The sequence below is a fragment of the Enhydra lutris genome, unplaced genomic scaffold, assembly GCF_002288905.1.
Source record: "Enhydra lutris kenyoni isolate GAN:26980312 unplaced genomic scaffold, ASM228890v2 scaffoldscaffold35, whole genome shotgun sequence".
Classification (NCBI taxonomy): domain Eukaryota; kingdom Metazoa; phylum Chordata; class Mammalia; order Carnivora; family Mustelidae; genus Enhydra; species Enhydra lutris.
In genome coordinates this window covers 140,938-162,607 of record NW_019154119.1, presented here as the reverse complement: position 1 = coordinate 162,607, position 21,670 = coordinate 140,938, and the positions used below count along the sequence as shown (strand labels likewise).

Below are 21,670 nucleotides of genomic sequence, written 5' to 3'. Positions count from 1 at the left end.
TTTTTTTGGACAGATCACAAGTAGGCAGAGAGGCAGGCAGAGAGAGACAGGAGGAGGAGGCAGGCTCCCCGCTGAGCAGAGAGCCTGATGTGGGACTCGATCCCAGGACCCTGAGATCATGACCTGAGCCGAAGGCAGAGGCTTTAACCACTGAGCCACCCAGGCGCCCCCCGCCCCCTTTTTATAAAAGTTTTTATTTATTCATTTGACAGAGATCACAAGCAGGCAGAGAGGCAGGCAGGGGGTAGGGAAGCATGCTCCCCACCGAGCAGAGAGCCCGACGCGGGGCTCGATCCCAGGACCCTGGGATCACGACCCGAGCTGAAGGCAGAGGCTTTAACCCACTGAGCCACCCAGGCACCCCTCTGGTAGACATGTTTTAAAGAGATTTTATTTATTCATTTGATAGAGATGGCGAGACCAGGAACACAAGCAGGAGGGGTCAGAGAGGGAAAGCAGGCTTCCCACTGAGCAGGGAGCCTGATGCAGGGCTGGATCCCAGAACCCTGGGATCACCACCCGAGCTGAAGGCAGACGCCCAGCGACTGACCACCCAGGCACCCTGTCTGGTAGACATTTGAGTGAGTCTGGAAATTAGTGGAGTATGGTTTGGAGATATTTATTTTTCTACCTTTAAATAGAATTTAAAATCAGAATAGACATGTTTAAGAAATAGAAGGTCTTACTTTAAAATGCAGATTCCTAGGATCCCACTCCTAGGTTTGGGCTAGGGCTCAGGAATCTGCAGATAATCATGCTAATAGTCCCTCGTATAAGGAACAGCGTTTATTGGAATGTTCAGTTCCCAAGATAGATTTCTAAGGTAAGATCAGTTATTGCCCTAAGTTTAACCTCTCTTTTGGAAGCTGATCCCATTGAGAAGCATTGAATTTTGTAGGAGGCTACAAATCAGAGTATGAAAAGTGTTATTAAGGATAATGTGGTTTTGGCCAAAGAAAGACTTTTGCTGTATTTAGCATTTTCCCCCTTACTTGACAGCAACAGCTGGGATGAACATGTATTTGAATTGGTTCTACCTAAAGCTTGTATGGTTGGACATGTGGACTTCAAATTTGTTTTGAACTCAAACATCACCAATATTCCACAGATACAAGTGACACTGCTGAAAAATAAAGCTCCGGGCTTAGGGAAAGTCAATGGTAAGAATGAATCAAAATTTATATTTGAAGATTTTGCAATTGATTTCTTTAAAAAACTAATTTTCCAACTTGACTGTCAAGGTTTCATGTCCCTCCCTTGCCTCCTCCCTCCTCTCCACTTTCTCCTCCACCTTTATACTTCTTTGCTCTACTTTTGGTAGTTTTACTTAGAAGAGTTAATTCTAGAGTATTTTAGAGGTTTCAGTAGCTCAGTATTGTATAGAATTGCATAAACTGGAGTAATTTAATTTTGCTATTTAGGAAATTGCGTTGGTTCACTTTTGAATTAGTTTCACTGTCATCATTCCTAGACATACACATTTTCTTCCTAAGAAGCTCTCCTAAGCAGAGACTTGACTGGGAAAAGAACTTTGTTAATGGAAGTCACATATTCTTTTAAGATCATGGTAAAACCCAGCCTTTCATGTAGTACAGAAACACACCCAGAAATATACCCAACTTTATTTACTTTTCTTACAAGTTTAGAATTTGATAATACCGAGTTATTTAAATAGATTGTATACATTTAGTATGTTGCGAGCTAGACATACTCATCAGTGTTTTCTCCTTAAGAGCTTATTTTAAAAGGCTGGGGATAACTTCAGAGTAAAATGGCTGCTTTATATCAGGGAACAGAAACAGTGAAACCTGAAAAATTTCTTGTTTTCAAAATACAGTTATATGTATTTGTGTATATGTGTGTGTTTGTGTGTGTGGTCCATTCTTTTGAATCATGGCAGATTCTGATTTAATTGGGCCTAGGGCTTAGACATTGGTATTTTAAAAATTTTGCAGGTGCTTATACTCGCAGTCTAGGGTAAGAACTTCTAGTTTAGTTGCCAGCAAATTATTTCTCAGGTGAATATTTAGTACCATTTAAAGAGAGAGGAGTGTATGAAATGATTAAAGGAATCTAATTTTTTTTCTTCTTCTGACAACCATTTCGTAGCATCTGTGATAAAAATCACAGTAGTTCCCAATTTAACAGAAAATTTTAGAATTTCAGGCACATAAATTATTGATATTAAGCAAAATTAAGTTTACTAATATTTTTATCCTCTAGAAACAGCAGTAGATAGGCAGATCACCTTTCCTTTGTCTCCAGCTCTTAACATTGAAGTGGAACAAAATGGGAAACCGTCCCTGGTTGATTTGAATGAAGAAATGCAGCACATGGATGTAGAGGAATCACAGTGTGAGTGAAATTATAGAGCTGTTGTCCGTGACAGTAAGAGGAGTAGTGATCCAAATGCATCGTGTTGGGCAGAGATTTCCTTATGGCTTGCAAAAACTTGGTTTTAAAAACACAATTAAAAAATAACCTATAATTCTGCTTTGGCAATATGCTTTAACTTCCAGCTCATCTTTCTGAACACAGCTACGCTAATACTTGCATTCTTTTTTTTTAATATCTTGGGATTTAAAATCATGTCATGGTTTTATATTTTTTGATGATCAAGGTGAATGTAAATAATATGGGAATGGAAAGCAACATATATCAGATATTTGAAAATATATCAGATCTTTGATTATAGTTCCTTAGTATGATAGTGAATTCTTATTTGAACACATTCTAAGTATTGTATTTTGTGTGGTTGTATGGGATGGATATTTGCTTATTTCATATTTTTAAATTATAAACTAATTTAAAAGAAAATACGTATTTTTTCTTTTTAGGTCTTAGATTATGTCCATTTTTAGAAGATCATAAAGAAGACATTCTGTGTGGACCAGTATGGCTTGCTAGTGGCCTTGATCTGTCAGGGCATGCTGGGATGTTGACATTAACAAGCCCCAAACTTGTTAAAGGTAAAGTAACATCTTTTACAAAAGCAGAATAAATAATACCACAATGAGAAAGTAAGATTTTATTTTGTTTGGGATTTGCATTAACAGTTCCATCAGTGTCCTGGTAGCTGAGTTCATTTCCTCTCAGAAGTGACTGTATTTTTATGTGAAACTTCTCATACTACTCGCTGTGTTTTGGAAGTCGCAGTGCTTTTTTGAGAAGGCAATAAAAAAAGCAAATATATGATAACTTAATGTGAAATCACAGAGCTTTTTTGAACCAGCTGACATGTTCTGGCATGGTTGGTTGGCTTTCCCATCAACTTAGAGTCCTGTGTTTTTAGTTGTATATTGTTCGAGTATTTTCTCTTAAGAGGGTTTTTATAGAAGAGTTTTCATAATATCAAATGTAATTATTAGAGTGTCTAACATAAACACATTATAATTAGTGTATAAAATAATAGGCTATTATGTAGAGGATTGCTATCGCAGTAGTAGGACTTTTATATATCAGCTTTTGTATCCCAGGGTAAATTTAAAAAGCCAACAAACGAAACATCTAGTTCCATTATTGAAGTTATTTTGGAGGTGGGTGGGATGTGCAGTTCTTCCTCAAACCAGGAAAATACCTGACCACCCTTGTAACAATTATTTTAATTTGTATATATTCCCTTCATATTATTGTCCACTTTTACATATTTACCTTTAGTTGCAGACATATGTACAAGTTTTAATGTGTTCTCTTGACTACACCTCATTCATTTATTAAGTTTATGAGATCCTTTAGTGTGTTATGCTACATACTGGGGTATAGCAGTCAGCAAGACAAATAAAATTTCTCATATTGCTGAAAGTATAAGTTACTTTTGTTGAATGGGAATGTGAAACTTAAATTTGTATATGAAAATAAAGATGTTGGCTTTGACAAAATGGAAGGTGCAAATAAAGGGCATGCATTTCCAAAGACTCAGTTTCAAAGTATTAATTTTCTAGCATTTACCAAGAATGATTTTTTTTTCTTACCAAATTCTTCAAAAATCTTTGGAACCAGAGAACATGATGGCTAAATTTTTAGACAAAAAGGATGATATGGATCAAAAAAGTTTGGAAAAAGAAAACAGAGAGAGAGGGTCTTGTCAGGTACTAGAGCATAGAAAAATAATACAGCAATAAGGAGAGTATAACAGTGCAATGCTATTACAGTAGGCTGGCCAGTCACTGGTCAACAACAAAGGTAGCGTTTAGAATTAGAGAAAGATTTAATACCTGCAAGGTACCAATAGGCTGATGGTTTACTGGTAAGTGTGTTAATTTGAGGGTATTTTTACAGTATATTTTACTTATGGATTGTGTGGTATGATCTTATTTTAGTTAAAAGAAAATAAAATGTACTGGTGGTAATAACCAATATTTATTGAGTGCTGTCTTTGAGTCAGGCACAGTTGTGTTTTAGTTGTCTTTGAGGTAGTTTCTGTTATTACTCCCATTTTACATTTGAAAGAACCAAACCACAGGAGATTGATTTATCGCATGCTGATAAATGGCAGATCCATTATTCAAACCCAGGTAGTGACTCCATAGCCTGTGCTTTGTCATCTGTTAATATCACAGTGCTTACGTATGCGTACGTAATATATGTGTGCATGCATAAAAAGACTAGATGGATTCACATGATGGTACCATTATTAGCTACGGGTAGTGCCTTAAAGATAGTTTTTTTGTGTATGTTTTTCTGTAGTTCACAAAATGTTATCAAAGTGAGTAATTTCATTGGGGGAAAATATGTCAAATGTTTGTAACTATTAGAATTTTCTGTCTTATGGTGTTTCTACAACTCCTGTGCTTTTTGTTCTTTTGCTGCCAACATATGAAGGTTATGCAGTGATTATACTCAAATGGTGTAATTTGAAAATCCCAATCAAGCGTAAAATTTCTTGTGGAATTAACTTGCTCTACGGAGATGAAAAACTATTTGGTCTTTTAGTGATTAAGTTATTTTTCCCATTCTGTGCTGCTCCTCAGGTATGGCAGGAGGAAAATATCGTTCCTTTTTAATCCACGTCAAGGCAGTGAATGAAAGAGGAACAGATGAGATCTGTAATGGTGGCATACGCCCTGTAGTAAGACTTCCATCCCTAAAACACCAGAGTAACAAGGGCTATTCACTTGCTTCACTCCTGGCAAAAGTTGCAGCAGGCAAGGTATGAAGCTTTGTTATTTTGAACCACAACAATGCTGTTACAAACATTATGGATAAGATTTGACACACAATTGGAAGTAGTATGACCCTTCATTGATTTTTCAATAGACACTTGGTTTTGTTCATAATTTTTTTTTCCAGTGATTTTAAAAGTGTAATTAAGAATATATTTCACATTAACTGCAAACAAATGTTTATAAAGTTATACTAGGAGAGAGTAATTGTTAGCAGATACTTCACTTTATAATTATTTTAGGCCATAGTATTTATTTAGGTTTTAGAGTCTATGTCTGTGTCTTTTACTGGTAACTCACCACCTTTTTTGTTTGTTTGTTTGTTTGTTTGTAAAATTTGGGAGAATACAGGAAGGGAAGCTGGGGAATAATGTTAGAGATAAATTCTAATTCCAGGGTTGAATTTCTACAAGTAGCTGTGTACCATGCAGTCTCTGCATAATTGTCTGATCTTGGATTTTCCTGAACTCTGGAGATTTTTGTTTCTCTTTCATCATTATAAGCAACAATAGCAATATCAGTAACACCAATCATCTTATATTTGTATAGGTCTTCCAATTTTTCAAGGACTTCTGTGTACTTTATCTGATTTAATCCTCAAAATAACTCTGAGGTAGGCAGAGCAGGTGCTACTGTTGTCTCCATTTTTCATACTGAAAGTGAGTGAACCTTAGAGATTGGGGAACGGTCATATTTCATATTGCTTATAAGTATTGTGGCTGGGACTTGGTCTCAGGACTTTGGCTTTCTAATCTTTAATCATTGGGTTATTGCTTTTAAAACAGTGACTTTGTTTTTTCCCCCGTTATAGTCTGGGGGAAGTTAGTCATTTACTGAATATGAGGGTAAAAGCTGTCATTTTAATTTGATATAGATGTTTTGATAGTCATAATTCAGTTATTTTCTTTTTTAAGAACTTTAAATAGTAAATACTTTTTTAGTTTCATTTGTTTGTTCATTGAGTTATTTGATTTTATACGTTTAGGAAAAATCATCTAATGTTAAGAATGAAAATGCAGGTGGTGCCCGCAAATCTGAGAACCTCCGGGGCTGTGACTTACTGCAAGAGGTCTCAGTCACCATTCGAAGATTTAAGAAAACTTCAATTTCTAAGGAAAGGTAACCTCATTTCTTTCTCCTACTATTCTTATAGTAATAAATGTATGAAGGAAGAATTCTAGTAAATACACACACATGAAATTTTCTAAGTCTTGAAAATTTTTGTTTGCTTTTCATTTTACTTAAAGTACTTGTAATCTCAGTGAAGGTATGAATTACCTTTCTACTTGATTGGTTTATCCCTGGTATATGTACAGTGCTTTGGAGTATACCAGGAATATTGTATTCGTACAAATTGTATTTATATAAATAATGGTATTTGTAGAACAAGGAAAGGAATATAATTTGAAGTTTTATTCACTCTTTGTCAGAATATGTTATTAAACTTAATTTCTTTTTTTTTTTAAGATTTTATTTATCAGAGGGAGAGTGCACGTTGCGGGGTGGTGGGGGAGAGGCAGAAGGAGAAGTAGACTCCCTGCTGAGCAGGGAGCCCCATGTAGGACTTGATCCCAGGATCCTGGGATCATGACTGGAGCCAAAGGCAGATGCTTAACTAACTGAGCCTCCTAGGCACTGCGAACTTAATTTCTTTTAAAACTTTGTCTAAACCAAGTATTGCTTATGTGCTCTTTTAAATCTTTTAATACCATAAGATTATGAGATTAACATGTCATTGTAATATTTAATTTTCAAAAATGATATTTTTAATTGTGATAGTCATGATTCACAATAAAACATATGACCAACCAGGTTTTAATAGCTTTAATCTAACTGTTCTAGTTTGGTTGTTAATGTATTTATATTTTCTTTTTTTAGAGTGCAACGATGTGCTATGTTACAGTTTTCAGAATTTCATGAGAAGCTTCTTAACACTCTTTGTAGAAAAGCAGATGATGGCCAAATCACAGAGCATGCCCAGAGCCTTGTGTTGGATACCCTTTGTTGGTTAGCTGGAGTACATTCGAATGGACCTGGAAGGTTAATAATTAAGATTTTACTTACCACAGATGATTGTCCTTTGGATGTTATAAATAGAAGTTCAAGATGAGTCTGAGTGTCTGCTATTGTTTTGCAGCTCCAAAGAGGGAAACGAGAGCCTGCTTTCAAAAACACGAAAATGTCTTTCTGACATCGTGCGTGTCTGCTTCTTTGAGGCAGGACGAAGCATAGCCCATAAGTGTGCCCGATTTCTAGCCTTGTGCATTAGGTTGGTGTGTTTTTTTGTTGTTGTTGAAAGTCCAGTTTGAAGATGCACTTGCAGTTCAGCAGTTGATGACTGTGTCTGTAGTGTAATTTACTACTTGTTGAATGAATGTATAACAAGAGGATTTTCAAAAGTTGATGAGGGTATTGAGATTCTAAGAAAGAATTTAAGGTTTTTAGGAAAAAATGTCATATTGCATAAGTCTTTTTTTTTTTAAGATTTTTAAAAAGATTTTATTTATTTATTTATTTAGAGAGAAGCATCCATGAGTGGGGGAAGGGACAAAGGGAGAGGGAGAGAGAGAATCTAAAGCAGACTCCCTGCTAAGTGCAGAGCTTGATGAAGGGCTTGATCTCACCACCCTGAGATCATTAACTGAGCTGAAATCAAGAGTTGAATGCTTAACTGACAGCCACCCAGGCACCCCTTAGTGAAAGTAGTCTAAATAGGCTTCTTTGCCTATTAGTAGCAGTTTGGGGAGTTTGGTAAAGGGAGCCCTTCCTTCAGTTTTATTTTTATCTTCCCTGGTTGTGTTTGGATTCTTGTCCTAAGGCCTTCTTCCCTGTTACATGACAGTCTTACCAGGCTTATTTGTAATATTGTGCAGACCGTTTTTCTAGATCCTGAGACTTAAACCATCTAGTAAATGTTTAAAAACTGATAATTAGTATTGAGTATATGTGCTTATTAGCCCTTTTTTGGTTAATAAAACCATTACAAAGATCCTTAGTATAATCAGTCTCTGTTATCTTTCTGTGTGTATATAGAGCTTTAGGGCAAATTTTTCTTGTAATCTCTTTGAATACATTTTTTTTTTAAGATTTTATATATTTATTTGACAGAGATCACAAATAGGCAGAGAAGCAGGCAGAGAGAGAGGAGGAAGCAGGCTCCCCGCTGAGCAGAGAGCCCGATGCGGGGCTCGATCCCAGGACCCTGGGATCATGACCTGAGCTGAAGGCAGAGGCTTTAACCTGCTGAGCCACCCAGGCGCCCCTCTTTGAATACATTTTAAAGGGTTTTCTTAGCTACTACTACACCATGTTTAGGATTGACTTTAGATATTGAGTGATATATTCACTTTTTTTTTTTTAAATTTTTTTCAGTAATGGCAAATGTGACCCATGTCAACCAGGATTTGGATCTGTTCTGTTGAAGGCCTTACTTGATAATATGTCATTTTTACCTGCAGCAGCAACTGGTGGTATGTGAAATTAGTTTAATCACAAATAGCAATAGTCATAGGAAATATCTCACAATGTATTCAGCATTATTTAGTATTTTTTTCCTTGGTTATTCCCTTTTTTTCTAAGGAGTTAATAAATTGTGATTTATCAGATGGGCAGATATTCTGTTCAATAGTACTGCTTGGAAAAAGTGGGAGAGTTAAGTAAATAGCAAGTCCTCTTACTCATATATTTTCTATATTTCATTAAAATTATTGAGTCGTTTGGTTGTTCACTGACTGACTGTAGATCAGATATCACACATTTGCTAAAATTCCAGCAAGTGCCAGAGAGATGACATAAGTAGAATGCTCCATGCATGTATTATGTGTGATTGGTAGGCACTTCAGCAAACTAGAACTCTCTAGAAGGGTCCGGTAGGTTTTTCAGCACCTGAAGACTATAGAAATAGCATTCAAGAGTGAATGTGGTACTAAATAAAAGGAAGGAATGTAGTTATCAAGTAGCACTTTACAAAGCAGTTCCCTAAAATAGCACATGTATGAAGTAATGACTATTTAAAAAATAATTAAAAATATTCTTAATACTGTTTTGTTGTTACTATAAAGAGCTACTAATTTTTCCTTCTTAACTGATGTTATCTTTCTGTAGACATTTCTTACAGTCTTTTGTTTAATAAATAATGAATTTTATTCAACAAGGATTATATATTTCACAAGGATTTGATCTTTATGGTATTGTAGAAAAAGAGCCTACTCAAAGTTAGTTGATAAATGGTTATTAATATCTTAATTTGGATAAAGAATCTGTTTATATTTACCTTGGACATAAATTGGGTGGAACTATTAACTCTGTGTTATATAGAGTAGAATATTTTGGACCCAATTGCTTACTCTAATAGTCTTGGAATTAAAATAGTTTTTTGGAGAATATTTTTAGAGGTAGGATGCTTAAATTCTGGGGTGTACTTAGTACTTTGAGATCTCCTATTTTATTAAAGTCTTAAAATACATCATGATGGTCGTCTTTTAACCGTGTTGGTTTGTATCTGACTGGCAGTAAGCGTAACTATGCTCACTTGCCAGTGTGTTATTTGTACCTCATAGCCATCCATTGTTTTTGAAAATTTCAGTATAAACCAAACAGTATTTCAGGAAGGACGGCTTAGGAGACCTGACATCTCTATACTTTTCCACCTATTCTAAAATGTCCTTCTGAGTCATATCAAGTTATTGAAAACCTAAATGACTAGGTTGACTTATATACTCCTTAAAAATATATATTTCAAATTCTCTGTCGCTGTCCTCTTAGTGTCCTCCAAGGAATTGGTCCATTCTTTATAAGTTGTTTCGTAAGGGGACTTACTGATAAATATGTAATCTGAAGTTCTCTTAGAGAACAATGAGGAAAAGAAACATTGATTTGTTTTTGTTGTTTTCAGGTTCTGTCTATTGGTATTTTGTCTTACTAAATTATGTTAAAGATGAAGATTTGGCTGGGTGCAGTACATCTTGTGCATCTCTGCTTACTGCTGTGTCCAAACAGTTACAGGACAGACTAACACCAATGGAAGCTTTACTTCAGACAAGGTATTTTCATATACGTAATGACTAACAGTGGGCCTTTCAGGTTATGATACCAGCTTTGCACTGAACTCTCTATGTATTTGCTTGCAAAAATAAATTTATGCATTTCCTTTTTCTAAATATTAGCCTAAGGTTTTCTTTCCCTCTATTTTCTCTGAAATAATCCCTTTTAACAGTTTCGAAGATCCTGAAAATGGTTATTCAGAGGGCTAATTATGTTAAAGTACTTAAAAGTGGTATTTCTTGCTAAGAAGAAGCAGTTTAAGATAATTTGTTTCTCAGATGAAACCAGAGAGGGAGACAAACCATAAGAGACTCTTAATCTCAGGAAACAAAGTGAGGGTTGCTGGAAGGGAGGGGGGTGGAAAGGATGGGGTGGCTGGGTGGTGGACATCGGGGAGGGTATGTGCTATGGTGAGAAAAAATTAATTAAAAGGCAGAAAGAAAGATAATTTGTTTCTCTATTGTTTGAATTTTGTGGTTGGAGTTGTGTAAATCACTTATTGGTCTTAACCAGTATTCTTCATCTGCTAGTTGATTTTTCTAAAACTTTAACATAATGTAATAAATAGCTGAAGGTTAGATTTGAGTTCTTGCCTAATCTTCAGTGTTGGAAGTGTTCTTTTATTTAACATGGTGATTTTGTAATATTTTTAGATGAGAAATCTTGATCTTGATAAAAATTTTACTCAAAGCTGTATTTTCTACTACTACTAGTCCTAGTACTGTATTTTCTACTGAGTCTGTGTAATTAATGGTGGAGTTGAGGGAAGGGTGTTTCGTTATCTTTCCCTTGCTTCAATCTGCAGTTGAAGATGCAATCTTGGTTCATTACCTACTAGTTTATTAGAGTCACATTTGTTGAGTCTCTGGGCCACATCTTTTAGAGTATAGGTTTCTGGGGCAACACAACTGAGATTCACTGAATTTAGTGGTTTAAATCTGGTTAGTGTTTCCTTTTGCCCTGTGTCAAAATGCTTTCAAAACTAAGTAAATAGGTAATTTGTTAATTAGACGGCTGACAGGAAAATTGTTAGGACATTATTTTATTTTTCAGATATGGATTATATAGCTCACCATTTGATCCAGTCCTTTTTGATTTGGAGATGAGCGGTTCTTCTTGTAAAAATGTATACAACAGCAGCATTGGTGTCCAGTCAGATGAAATTGATTTGTCAGATGTCCTTTCAGGTAGTAACATCTTTTCTTAAAGGAATTTCTGAATTTTATATATGTGGTTTAAGCTACCATTGACTTAAGAGATTGTAGTTACTATGTTCTGTCTTTAACAACTATAGTTCTTCAGAACTTAACCTTAACATCTGTGAGTCATGAAACTGTTTGCCTTTATTTCATAATTTCTCCCTCAAAAAAAAAAAGGAGTTATTTTTGGAAGGATTGCAAACTTGTTTTTTTGCTTGTTGTTTTTTTTTTTTTTTTTTGTCTGTTTCATTGCATGTCAGTATAGCTTTAATGTTCTTAAGAAACATTAACATTTGATTATTTATTGTAGCCTTTTCTGTTTTATTTGGTGTGCCTTTGATGTCCACAAAATCAAAGAATGTTTTATTTCATATTTCAGAAAATAAAATGAGTATGTATTTATTATAATAAGTAAAGATGGAGAAAGAAAAATTTTCTGTATCTACTAGCATACTCGGTTAAACTCTGTACAGTGTTACATGTATTCTTGTATACATTTCTGAAAGAATATGCTTTTAAGATTGAATGTATAACCTTTTCAGGTACTATGATTTGGTGTTTATCTAGTTTTGTTAATGAAAACAATGACCATTATTTTCTTCCATCTTACTGAACTTACTATAAGTGTTGCCATAAGCCACAATGTTAGGATTTTGGGTAAACATAATAAAATAATTATCACATTAATTAATTTCAGTTCATTAATTTCAGTTAATTTCAGTTCATTTGTCCCTCCCTCCCTTCTTTTCCTTTCCTTTTCCCTCCCTCCCACCCACCTACTTTCCTTCATTCCTTCCTTCCTTTTCTTTTCTCTCTCTCTCCTTCTCTCTTATTTATTTAACAGAGAGAGAGAGAGAGAGAGAGACAACCAGAGAGAGAACACAAGCAGAGGGAGAGGGAGAAGCAGGCTTCCAGCAGAGCAGGGAGCCTGATGCAGGGCTCAGTCCCAGGATCCTGGGATCATGACCTGAGCTGAAAGCGGACACTTAACGACTGAGCCATCCAGGCACCCCTTCAGTTTCTTTTACTTTAAAGTAAATTATTGGGGGCACCTTGATAGCTCAGTGGGTTAAGCCTTTGCCTTTGGTTCTGGTCATGATCTCAGGGTTCTGGGATCGAGCCCCACATTGGGCTCTCTGCTCAGCAGGGAGCCTTGCTTCCCCTGCGCCCCCCACCCCCCACCTGCCTCTCTGCCTACTTGTGATCTCTCTCTCTGTCATATAAATAAATAAAATTAAAAAAAAGTAAAGTAAATTAGGAATTGTGAAAAAAGCAACAGAGAAAAGTCAAATACAGAAATACAAATAAAATGTAAAGTGCCTTAATTACAACCTTTCCATCCTTAGATTACCTTTGTTGTTGTTTTTTTTTTTTAAGATTACCTTTGTTAACAGGATGTTTAGCGGTTTAGACTTGTTTGCTTCACGTGTTCATGAACATTGTTAATGGACAAGATCAGAGTATCTACTTACTGATCTGTTACTTACTTTTTTTTTTTTTTTTAGATTTTATTTATTTATTTGTCAGAGAGAGAGAGAGAGGGAGAGCGAGCGAGCACAGGCAGACAGAATGGCAGACAGAGGCAGAGGGAGAAGCAGGCTCCCTGACGAGCAAGGAGCCCGATGTGGGACTTGATCCCAGGACGCTGGGATCATGACTGAGCCGAAGGCAGCTGCTTAACCAACTGAGCCACCCAGGCGTCCCTGTTACTTACTTTTTAATGGCTTATTTTATCGTGGGTATGCGTTACCTCCTCTTTTTGATGACTTAGGCTTTGCCTCCTTTATGCTAATCTCTCTGTCCAAGTGACCATCAGTTTATGAGTGGAACTCAGAGGAGAGGTTAGAACTAGATATATAGATGCCTTCTGCATACCTTAGGTTAGAATGAAATTTCATTGTGGGGAGAGTGTAAGGAAAAGACCATAAAGCTTAAGTCAGGCCAAGGAGTTAAAATACACAAGAGCAGCACATTCAGTAAAGAAGCAACTTAAAAATCATGACATAAGTCTCCATCCAAATGTCATTTTACTTCTCACCATTAATCCTTGCACGGTGTCCCTTTTCTCAGTTAATGGCATCACTGGCACAAATCAGAAATCTGAGTATCATTCTTGATACCTCTTTCTCAGCCTCCACATTGAGGCTGTTGGCAGATCCTATCTTTCTTTACTCCATCATATATTTCAAACATATTCTCTTCCCTCCCGTGATCACATAATTACAGGGAAGCCAGTCATCTTGAATCTGGACTACAGTAATAGCGTTCTAACTGGTCTTTCTGCATTGCTCTTGCCTCACTTGAGTACATTCTCTACATTGCACTGAGTGCCATTGTTTTTGGATGCAAACCTGATCACTTTACCTCTCTCCTTAAAATACTTTTCCTGTCTCCATTACTCTGCAGTCCAAAGTCTCTGTTGCAGCATATAAAATTTTATATGATCTGGCTCTCTTTCCTTGCCATCTAATCTAGTACCATTGCCTCTGTTAGTCTCCTCTCTCTGTTCCAGTGATTCTCAAAGTGTGGTACATAGACCCATTCAGGGTCTATGAGATACTTTCAGGGAATCCATGGGCCCACTGTCTTCGTGATAAAACAGTATTTGCCTTTTTCACTGCATTGACATTTATACTAATTGTGCAAAAGTGTGGTGTTCACTACTCTGCCCTTGGAATGAAAAATATGCCAGTTTCACTTAAAAATGTCCCTGATGAGGCAGTCAAACTTGTTGATTTTATTAAGTTTTGAACCTGTTGATACTCATCTTGAACATATTCTGTAATGAAATGGGAAATAGGCATGAAGCACTTCCGCGGCATACTGAAGTACCATGGTTGTTTTAGGGAAACACACTTGGGCATTTTGAGTTACAAGCTGAACTAGCTACTTATTTTATGGAACACCATTTTTATTGCAAGAATGACTGATCTGCAAAAAGTTTTTTCATACTTGATTGCTTGGTAAGTATTTTTTAACAAATGAATAGAAAAAGCCTATTAGTATCCATGTAATTGATAGTATTTCTTGCTCTTAAAAGAGCTTTTAAGCAAAAATTAGAATTTTCGGGCACCTGGGTGGCTCAGTGGGTTAAGCCTCTGCCTTCGGCTTAGGTCCTGGTCTCAGGGTCCTGGGATCGAGCCCTATGTCGGGCTCTCTGCTCAGCGGGGAGCCTCTTTCCTCCTCTCTCTCTGCCTGCCTCTCTGCCTGTTTGTGATCTCTGTCTGTCAAATAAATAAATAAAATATTTGAAAAAAAATTAGAATTTTAGAAAACTTGTATCATCCAGTGAGCTTGATAACTTCTCATTATATAACTTTTTGATGGCCTGTGTTGAAACTGCTGAATATCATTTTCTGATGGCCTATGTTGGTATTACTGAATATCATTTTCTGATATATATAATGGAGTGTGTTAACGTATGTATACAGTGGTCAACCAGTATTTTCCAAGTGGATAAGAGATTCCTTAAAAGTACAGGAAATCCAATTAATATTAGAGAGATTGAGAAGCTCATCAGTAAGATTTCAGAGACCAGGGGTGCCTGGATGGTTCAGTCACTTAAGCATCCAACTCTTGGTCTCAGCTCTGGTCTTGATCTCAGTGTTGTGAGTTCAAGCCTTGTAGTGGCTTAAACTGTGTGGAGCCTCCCTAAAAAAAGAAAAAAAAATTCAGACACCACTTTGCAAATAATCTTAAAAAAAAAAAAAATTACCACTTGCCAAGGTTTTTGAATATGTAAGACTATTAAAATGCTCCTTTTCCAACTACGCATCTGTGATAGGCCAGATTTTTTTGTAAAGCACTACCAAAACAACATCCTGCAACACACTGAATATGGAGACAGGTAAGACAGTACAACTATCCTCTTTGATTAGCCGGATTTTAAGGAATTTTGCAAAAAATGTAAAACATTGCCACTCTCATAAAGTTATATTTGTCTGAAGACAGTTATTTTTCATCAGCGTGTACTATTTTTAGCTAATGAATGTATTATTATTACATGGGTTAATGTTTAAAATATTCTCATCCTAAGATTTCTGCTGTGGTGAATATCTATATTTATGTATATCTATATCTACCTGTCTATACAACCAACATAGATGAAAGTTCTTTAAGAGTTCTTAATCATTTTAAAGATACATAGAGCGGTGTTTGGATTGACAGATATTCCTCCAGCCACCTTGTTTCTTTAGTTCCTTTAATATGCCGTATTTCTTTGTACTGGAGAGATTTCACTCATGTTGTTTCCTTTGTCAGGTTTTCCCTGACTGGAATAAATACATAAAAATGTCATTCTTCCCATAAATCTTGTCACCTCATCATGAAAGTATTTTTTTACTCCTCTACTTAGACTGATTTCCCTTGGATTTATTAGTCTTCTGAACTTCTTTTAAGTAAAACATAGCACTTTTTTTTTTTTTTAGTTTTTATTTAAATTCCAGTTAGTTAACATACACCGTAATATCAGTTTCAGATGTACAATTTAGTGACTCGACACTTTAATACAATATTTGGTGCACATCACGAAAGTGCCCTCTTTGATACCCAGCACCTATTTAACCCATCCCCCCTGCCATCTCCCATATGGTAACGTTGTTCTCTTAGAGTCTTATTTCTAGGTTTGCCTTTTCCTTTTCCCCTATGATCATTTGCTTTGTTTCTTAAATTCCGCATGAGTGAAATCATGGTATTTATCTTTCTCTGACTGACTTCACTTAACTTAATACTCTCTTGTTCCATCCATGTCATTGCAGATGGCAGGATCCCATTCTTTTTTATGGCTGAGTAATATTCCATTCTATACACCATATCTTCTTTATCCATTTATCAGTTGATGGACATTTGAGATCTTTCCATAATTTGGCTGTTGTAGATAATCTGTTGTAGACATTGGGGTCTGTGTATCCCTTTGTATTAGTATTTTTGTATTCTTTGGGTAAAGACTTAGTAGTGCAAATACTAGATTGTAGGGTAAGCACCGTTTTTTAAAGTTCAGTTGTATGATTAGTTGTTTAGTGCCAGTAACCTATAACACAGAGTAGGTGTTTAATGAGAACTGGAGCCTGTCCTTTTCTCATGTATTTCCCATGTCTAGTATTAAATGCTTAGTAAATACTTTTTTTTTTTTTTTTAAACGTGAGGTCCTATGTTGCGCACCAATGAAATGTTGGAGAACAGGGTTATGACAATTTAGTCTAGCATTTAATTTAGTCCTTCAGATAAGTTTTTGTATAGTTTTTGTATCTCCCCATTCCATCTTTGGTTTCTGTTTAATTTTATCTGTTAAAGAATTATGCTTAAAGCAGTGCTAATTCCAGAAAATTTGGACAACACTGAAAATAACCCCTTTCCCCCATACCACATCACACTTTTAATTCTTTTGTGTTCTCCTGTCTTATCGTCTTGCTGTGGTTTTATTGTTCACATAGTTGTGATCATGTGAATTATTTTATTTTAATGTTTTTCCCAACTACATGTGCTAACTTAAACTACAGTTGACCCTTCAACAACATGGATTTGAATTGTGCAGGTCCACTTATATGTGGAATTGTTTTCCATAAATAGAGTACAGTACTGTAAATGTATTTTCACTTCCTTATGATGTTCTTATTAACATTTTCTTTTCTCTGGCTTACTTTGTTGTAAGAATATAGTACATAACACATATAACAGGAAAATTATATGTTAATCAACTATGTTATCTGTAAGGCTTCTGGTTGACAGTAGGATAGAAGTAGTTAAGTTAATCAAAAGTTACATGTGGAGTTTTGACTATGCATAGGGTTGGCACCTCAACCTCAGCATTATTCAAAGGTCAGATGTATTTTATGATTATAAAGTAGTAGGCCTCATTCTAAAATGGATAATATATGCAAAATACAAAGGTATATTTATAGAAGAATCTTGATAATATTTTAGAATATTTCTTGAGTTTTACTTAGGGTCCTATTTATACAGGTGATGTGAAAGAATGTATTCTGATTTTATGCATTCTTAACGGATTATGTAATAGCTAATATTAGTGGGGCACCTGGGTGGCTCAGTTGTTAAGCACCTGCTTTCAGCTCAGGTCATGATCCCACGGTCCTATGATCAAGCCCCACATTGGGCTCCCTGCTCAGCCAGAAGCCTGGTTTTCCCTCTCCCACTCCCTCTGCTTGTGTTCCCTCTATTATTTTGTCTCTCTCTCTCTGTCAAATAAATAAATAAAATCTTTTAAAAAATACTCTATTTAAAAAATAGCTAATATTAGTAGTGGTTCATTATTTTTTCCTCATTTAAAATCTGAATCACTTGTTACTGTTTCATATTAATGGCCAGTAAGTTGCTTTTATGCAACTCTGCTTTTGCAGCATGGAGACAAGTATCTTCTGTTTGTGAGTTTTCTTAATCTCGTGTCCATTGTGGAAGTACTGCATAGGGTTGTGTGTTTATATAGCTGCTCTAATTGAAATTGAAGTAGCAGCTATAATTTTCCATATGACTATTGCCTTTTAAAAATTGACTTACATAGCATAAAACTTGTCTCTTTAACAGGAAATGGAAAGGTCAGTAGTTGCACAGCTGCCGAAGGTAGTTTCACATCTCTCACTGGACTTCTAGAAGTTGAACCCCTGCACTTTACTTGTGTGTCAACTAGTGATGGCACCAGAATAGAAAGGGATGATGCAAGTACGTTTACTGGTATATACCTTCTTTTATTATTCACTCTTTTTATTATACATTTTATGTTGAAGTAAAAACAAAGTGATGTGTAAGTACTTAAATATCGGTTTATATTATGTGTAAGAGCCTTTCGTGTTACGTTAGATAGAAACTTACTAATAGGAGGAAAAAAGCAAAAGTAGTTCTTCAAATTTTTCTATGTTCGTTCATAGTTTTTTTTCCTACCTTCTAAAACACTGTATTTTTATGTGTGTGGATTTTTAGAAGCCCTTTAATTTGGAAAATATCTAACATAACAAAAGGAAAAGGAAAAGTACAACAGACTACATTTCTTTTACCTAGCCTCAACTCTCCTCAACTATTGGCCAGTCTTATGTGTATGTAGTTTTGGCATCATAATGTTACTTCTTGCATTTAAAGCTCATAATATATAATATCTTTGAGAAGGTTGAGAAGAATGTAGAGGGAATATTATTTTTCCAGATATTTTAAAGCACCTTTAGATATATGAAGTAATATTTCAGTGTGCTGAATATGTCATAGTATTGGTGTTTTAAATGAATCATTGGGAACTCTTGTTTTTTTATATACCTTCTTTTCTGTGATTTTTTTTTCCCTTCATGTCATAGGATCAGTATTTATAATTCTGTCTTGGCATAAGTAATGGAAATTGTTATAATTAAAAACATTAGATATGGTTTTATCTTAATTTTTCAGTCACAGAAGAGTTTGAATAGTGTCTTGAATGAATTCTGCCATTGGTGGTTTTGTGTTTTGTGGATTTCTTTTTGTTATCTTCAACAGTTTAACAGAAAGTATAAACATTTAGCTTGAGAAGCTACAAAAAATTTAATCTTAAGCAGGGTTTTAAAAGGAAATTATCAGTTTTTCAAGTGCCTTATTCAGAATCACCTTATACCTTCTAATTATGGAAGTAACCACTAAGTGAAATCTTTGACTTATGTAATTTACATGAGAGTTTTCAAATAAAATCTAATCTTTCTGTTAAATAAGGATGCCAAAAGGATGAAATTTTGTGTTTGCTCTCTTGGACTGTTGTAGTCATTTTGTAGAGACATACATGTATACTGGAATAGAAAAATGCATGACAAGAAATTGAACTTTCAGAGAACTTTTTTGTTACAAATCACACTCTTTCTTGGAACTGTTTTGAAAGTAAGGGTCTAAAATTCATGTGTTTGAATAAGTAATGCATTTAGAAGGTATGAAATTTTATAACAAATGTAAAAGGTTTGTAAAAGAGAAGTATTCCTTCACACTCCCTTTCCTCTCCTATAAAGCAAGCAATGGAACCACCTTCTTTTTTTCCAAAGATATTGTTCCTATACCTGCAATCCTATCTGTATTTTGCCTGCACTGAAACCACCACCAGGAGAAGGATTTTTATCAGATGTTAGGGCAAAGTCTTGACTAGTGGTCATAGGGTGCTAAAAGGTGACTGTAGTCTCTTAATTTCTTACTTACTTTTTTTGAAACATGTTAATTGTGAAATACGATGCTCTTATGAAAAAATGCAGATAACAATTATATAACTGGCAATTTATGACAAAACAAACTGTCCATGTGACCACCAAATCAAGAAATAATATATCCAGCACTCTAAAAGGTATCTTCATGTCCCCTTCCACTTATTTTTCTTTTGCTCTCTAAAAGATAAACATTGTCCTCACTTTTAGAGTAGTCATTGCTTGGTTTTTGTTTGTTTCATTGTATAAACCCTTCATTATACATGTCTGATCTCTGGTTGAATATAGCCTTTATAATATAAAACTGCTTTTATGTATTTTTTGATCTGCCTTCTGTTCAGCGTTATGATTATTAATTCATTTAGAAACCAAGGAGTTAATAAAGACAGAATCTGAGGAACACAATTAGCAAATATGCCCAAACGATAGAGTACACTTCACCAACAAGTGAGGAGTAAACAATTATTGTCATGTATTCCTGCAATACTTAAAAATAAAAACTGATCCTCTGTGATTCCTAACATAGTATACAAGACTGACAGAGTAATTTCTGACCCTACAGGAATTTAAATAAAAATCAATAGCAAGATAACCAGAAAATCCTCAAACATTTGAAAATTAAAAAGTACATTTGTTTAATGTTACTTCCTAAAGTTGAATATATGGAAAACCTGTGGAACAGCACGTCAACTTCTACATTCATCTCCAAGAAAATAGTATATCCAGTAGCACGAAAAGCATCACAATGGAACAACCCAAATATCAATCAATAGTATGCTAATCAACAGTAGACACACAAATTTTGCTTTATTCAGACAACAGAATCTTAAATAGCAATGGAAAAGAACCAAGTAACTGCATGCACTGATACAAATGAATTTAACAATCATAACACTGAACAGAAGGAAGATCAAGTAATTACATCAGTAATTACATTAAATGTGAATAAATACTCCAACTGAAAGACAGAGTATCAGACCGGATTAAAAATATTACAATGTTTTCATGTTTCATCCATTTAGCATGTACTGGTACATCATTCCTTTTTATGACTGGGTAGTATTCCACTGTATGGACATACCACTTTGAAAACAACTTCTATATGCCTTCTCTTGTTTATCTGCTGAGAAGTTAACAGGCATTTGAGTTGTTACTTCTTTTTGTCTGTTAAGCTAAATACTGCCATGCAGCAAATTTGCGTTCATTTTCGTGTTTTCAGTTCCTGAGTATATACTTATAAGTGAAACCCACCATTTTTCTTCTTGTAGTTTTTCTTAAAGCTTCTGTGTCTTTTTTATGTCCACTTTCCCCCCAGCTTTATTGAGATACAGTTCACATATAATACTGAGCAAGTTTAAGGTATACAGTGTATTGGTTTGGTACATTTATATATTATAAAATGATTACCATCATAGCATTAACTAATACCTCTGTTCTGTCATGTAATTATGAGTTCTTTTCCTGTGGCGAGAATATTTAAGACTACTCTTACCAACTTTCGGGTATATAATACAGCATTATAGTTACCATCAGGATGCTATACATTAGATCTCTGTATTTCCATTTCAATTTTAGAATCAACTTGACAGTGTATATACCAAAAAGCATTTTTTTCTTAAGAATTTGAATATAAATCAGTTCAGGAAAATTGGCATCTTAATATTCAACCTTTTACTTCATTAACATGGTATATTTAGTATACTTAGGTCTTCAGTTACCCTGGGAGATGTTTTTTAGTTTTCAGTGTTGATATTTTTTTTTTAAAGATTTTATTTATTTTTTTGAAAGAGAGGCAGTGAGAGAGAGCATGAGCGAGGAGAAGGTCAGAGGGAGAAGCAGACTCCCTGTGGAGCTGGGAGCCTGATGCGGGACTCGATCCCAGGACTCCGAGATCATGACCTGAGCCGAAAGCAGTCGTCCAACCGAGCCACCCAGGCGTCCCTCAGTGTTGATGTTTTGCACATCTTTTTAAGATTAATCCCTATTTGATTTTTTTTTTTTTTTTTTAAGAAGATTTTATTTATTTGAGAGAGAGAGAGAGAGCGCATGAAAGGGGCGAGGGGCAGAGGGAGAAGCCAGCTCTCTGATGAGCAGAGGGCCTGATGTGGGA

The 21,670-nt window shown here is 35.3% G+C and overlaps 1 protein-coding gene across 3 annotated transcripts in view; it reads left to right on the top strand.

Moving 5' to 3' along the window:
- LOC111154155 (baculoviral IAP repeat containing 6) overlaps positions 1-21,670 on the top strand; it is a 232,730-nt gene that overhangs the window by 80,704 nt on the left and 130,356 nt on the right. The window contains exons 13-23 of one of the 3 annotated variants that reach the window (XM_022513574.1): positions 1,000-1,160; positions 2,266-2,355; positions 2,838-2,969; positions 4,971-5,149; positions 6,148-6,281; positions 7,041-7,202; positions 7,300-7,431; positions 8,535-8,632; positions 10,057-10,204; positions 11,259-11,392; positions 17,945-18,079. In XM_022513574.1, coding sequence (XP_022369282.1) covers positions 1,000-1,160; positions 2,266-2,355; positions 2,838-2,969; positions 4,971-5,149; positions 6,148-6,281; positions 7,041-7,202; positions 7,300-7,431; positions 8,535-8,632; positions 10,057-10,204; positions 11,259-11,392; positions 17,945-18,079 — 1,505 coding nt within the window. Of the gene's footprint in view, positions 1-999; positions 1,161-2,223; positions 2,356-2,837; positions 2,970-4,970; positions 5,150-6,147; positions 6,282-7,040; positions 7,203-7,299; positions 7,432-8,534; positions 8,633-10,056; positions 10,205-11,258; positions 11,393-17,944; positions 18,092-21,670 lie in introns of all 3 variants that reach the window. The other 2 variants (XM_022513573.1, XM_022513572.1) reach the window with 2 other exon arrangements.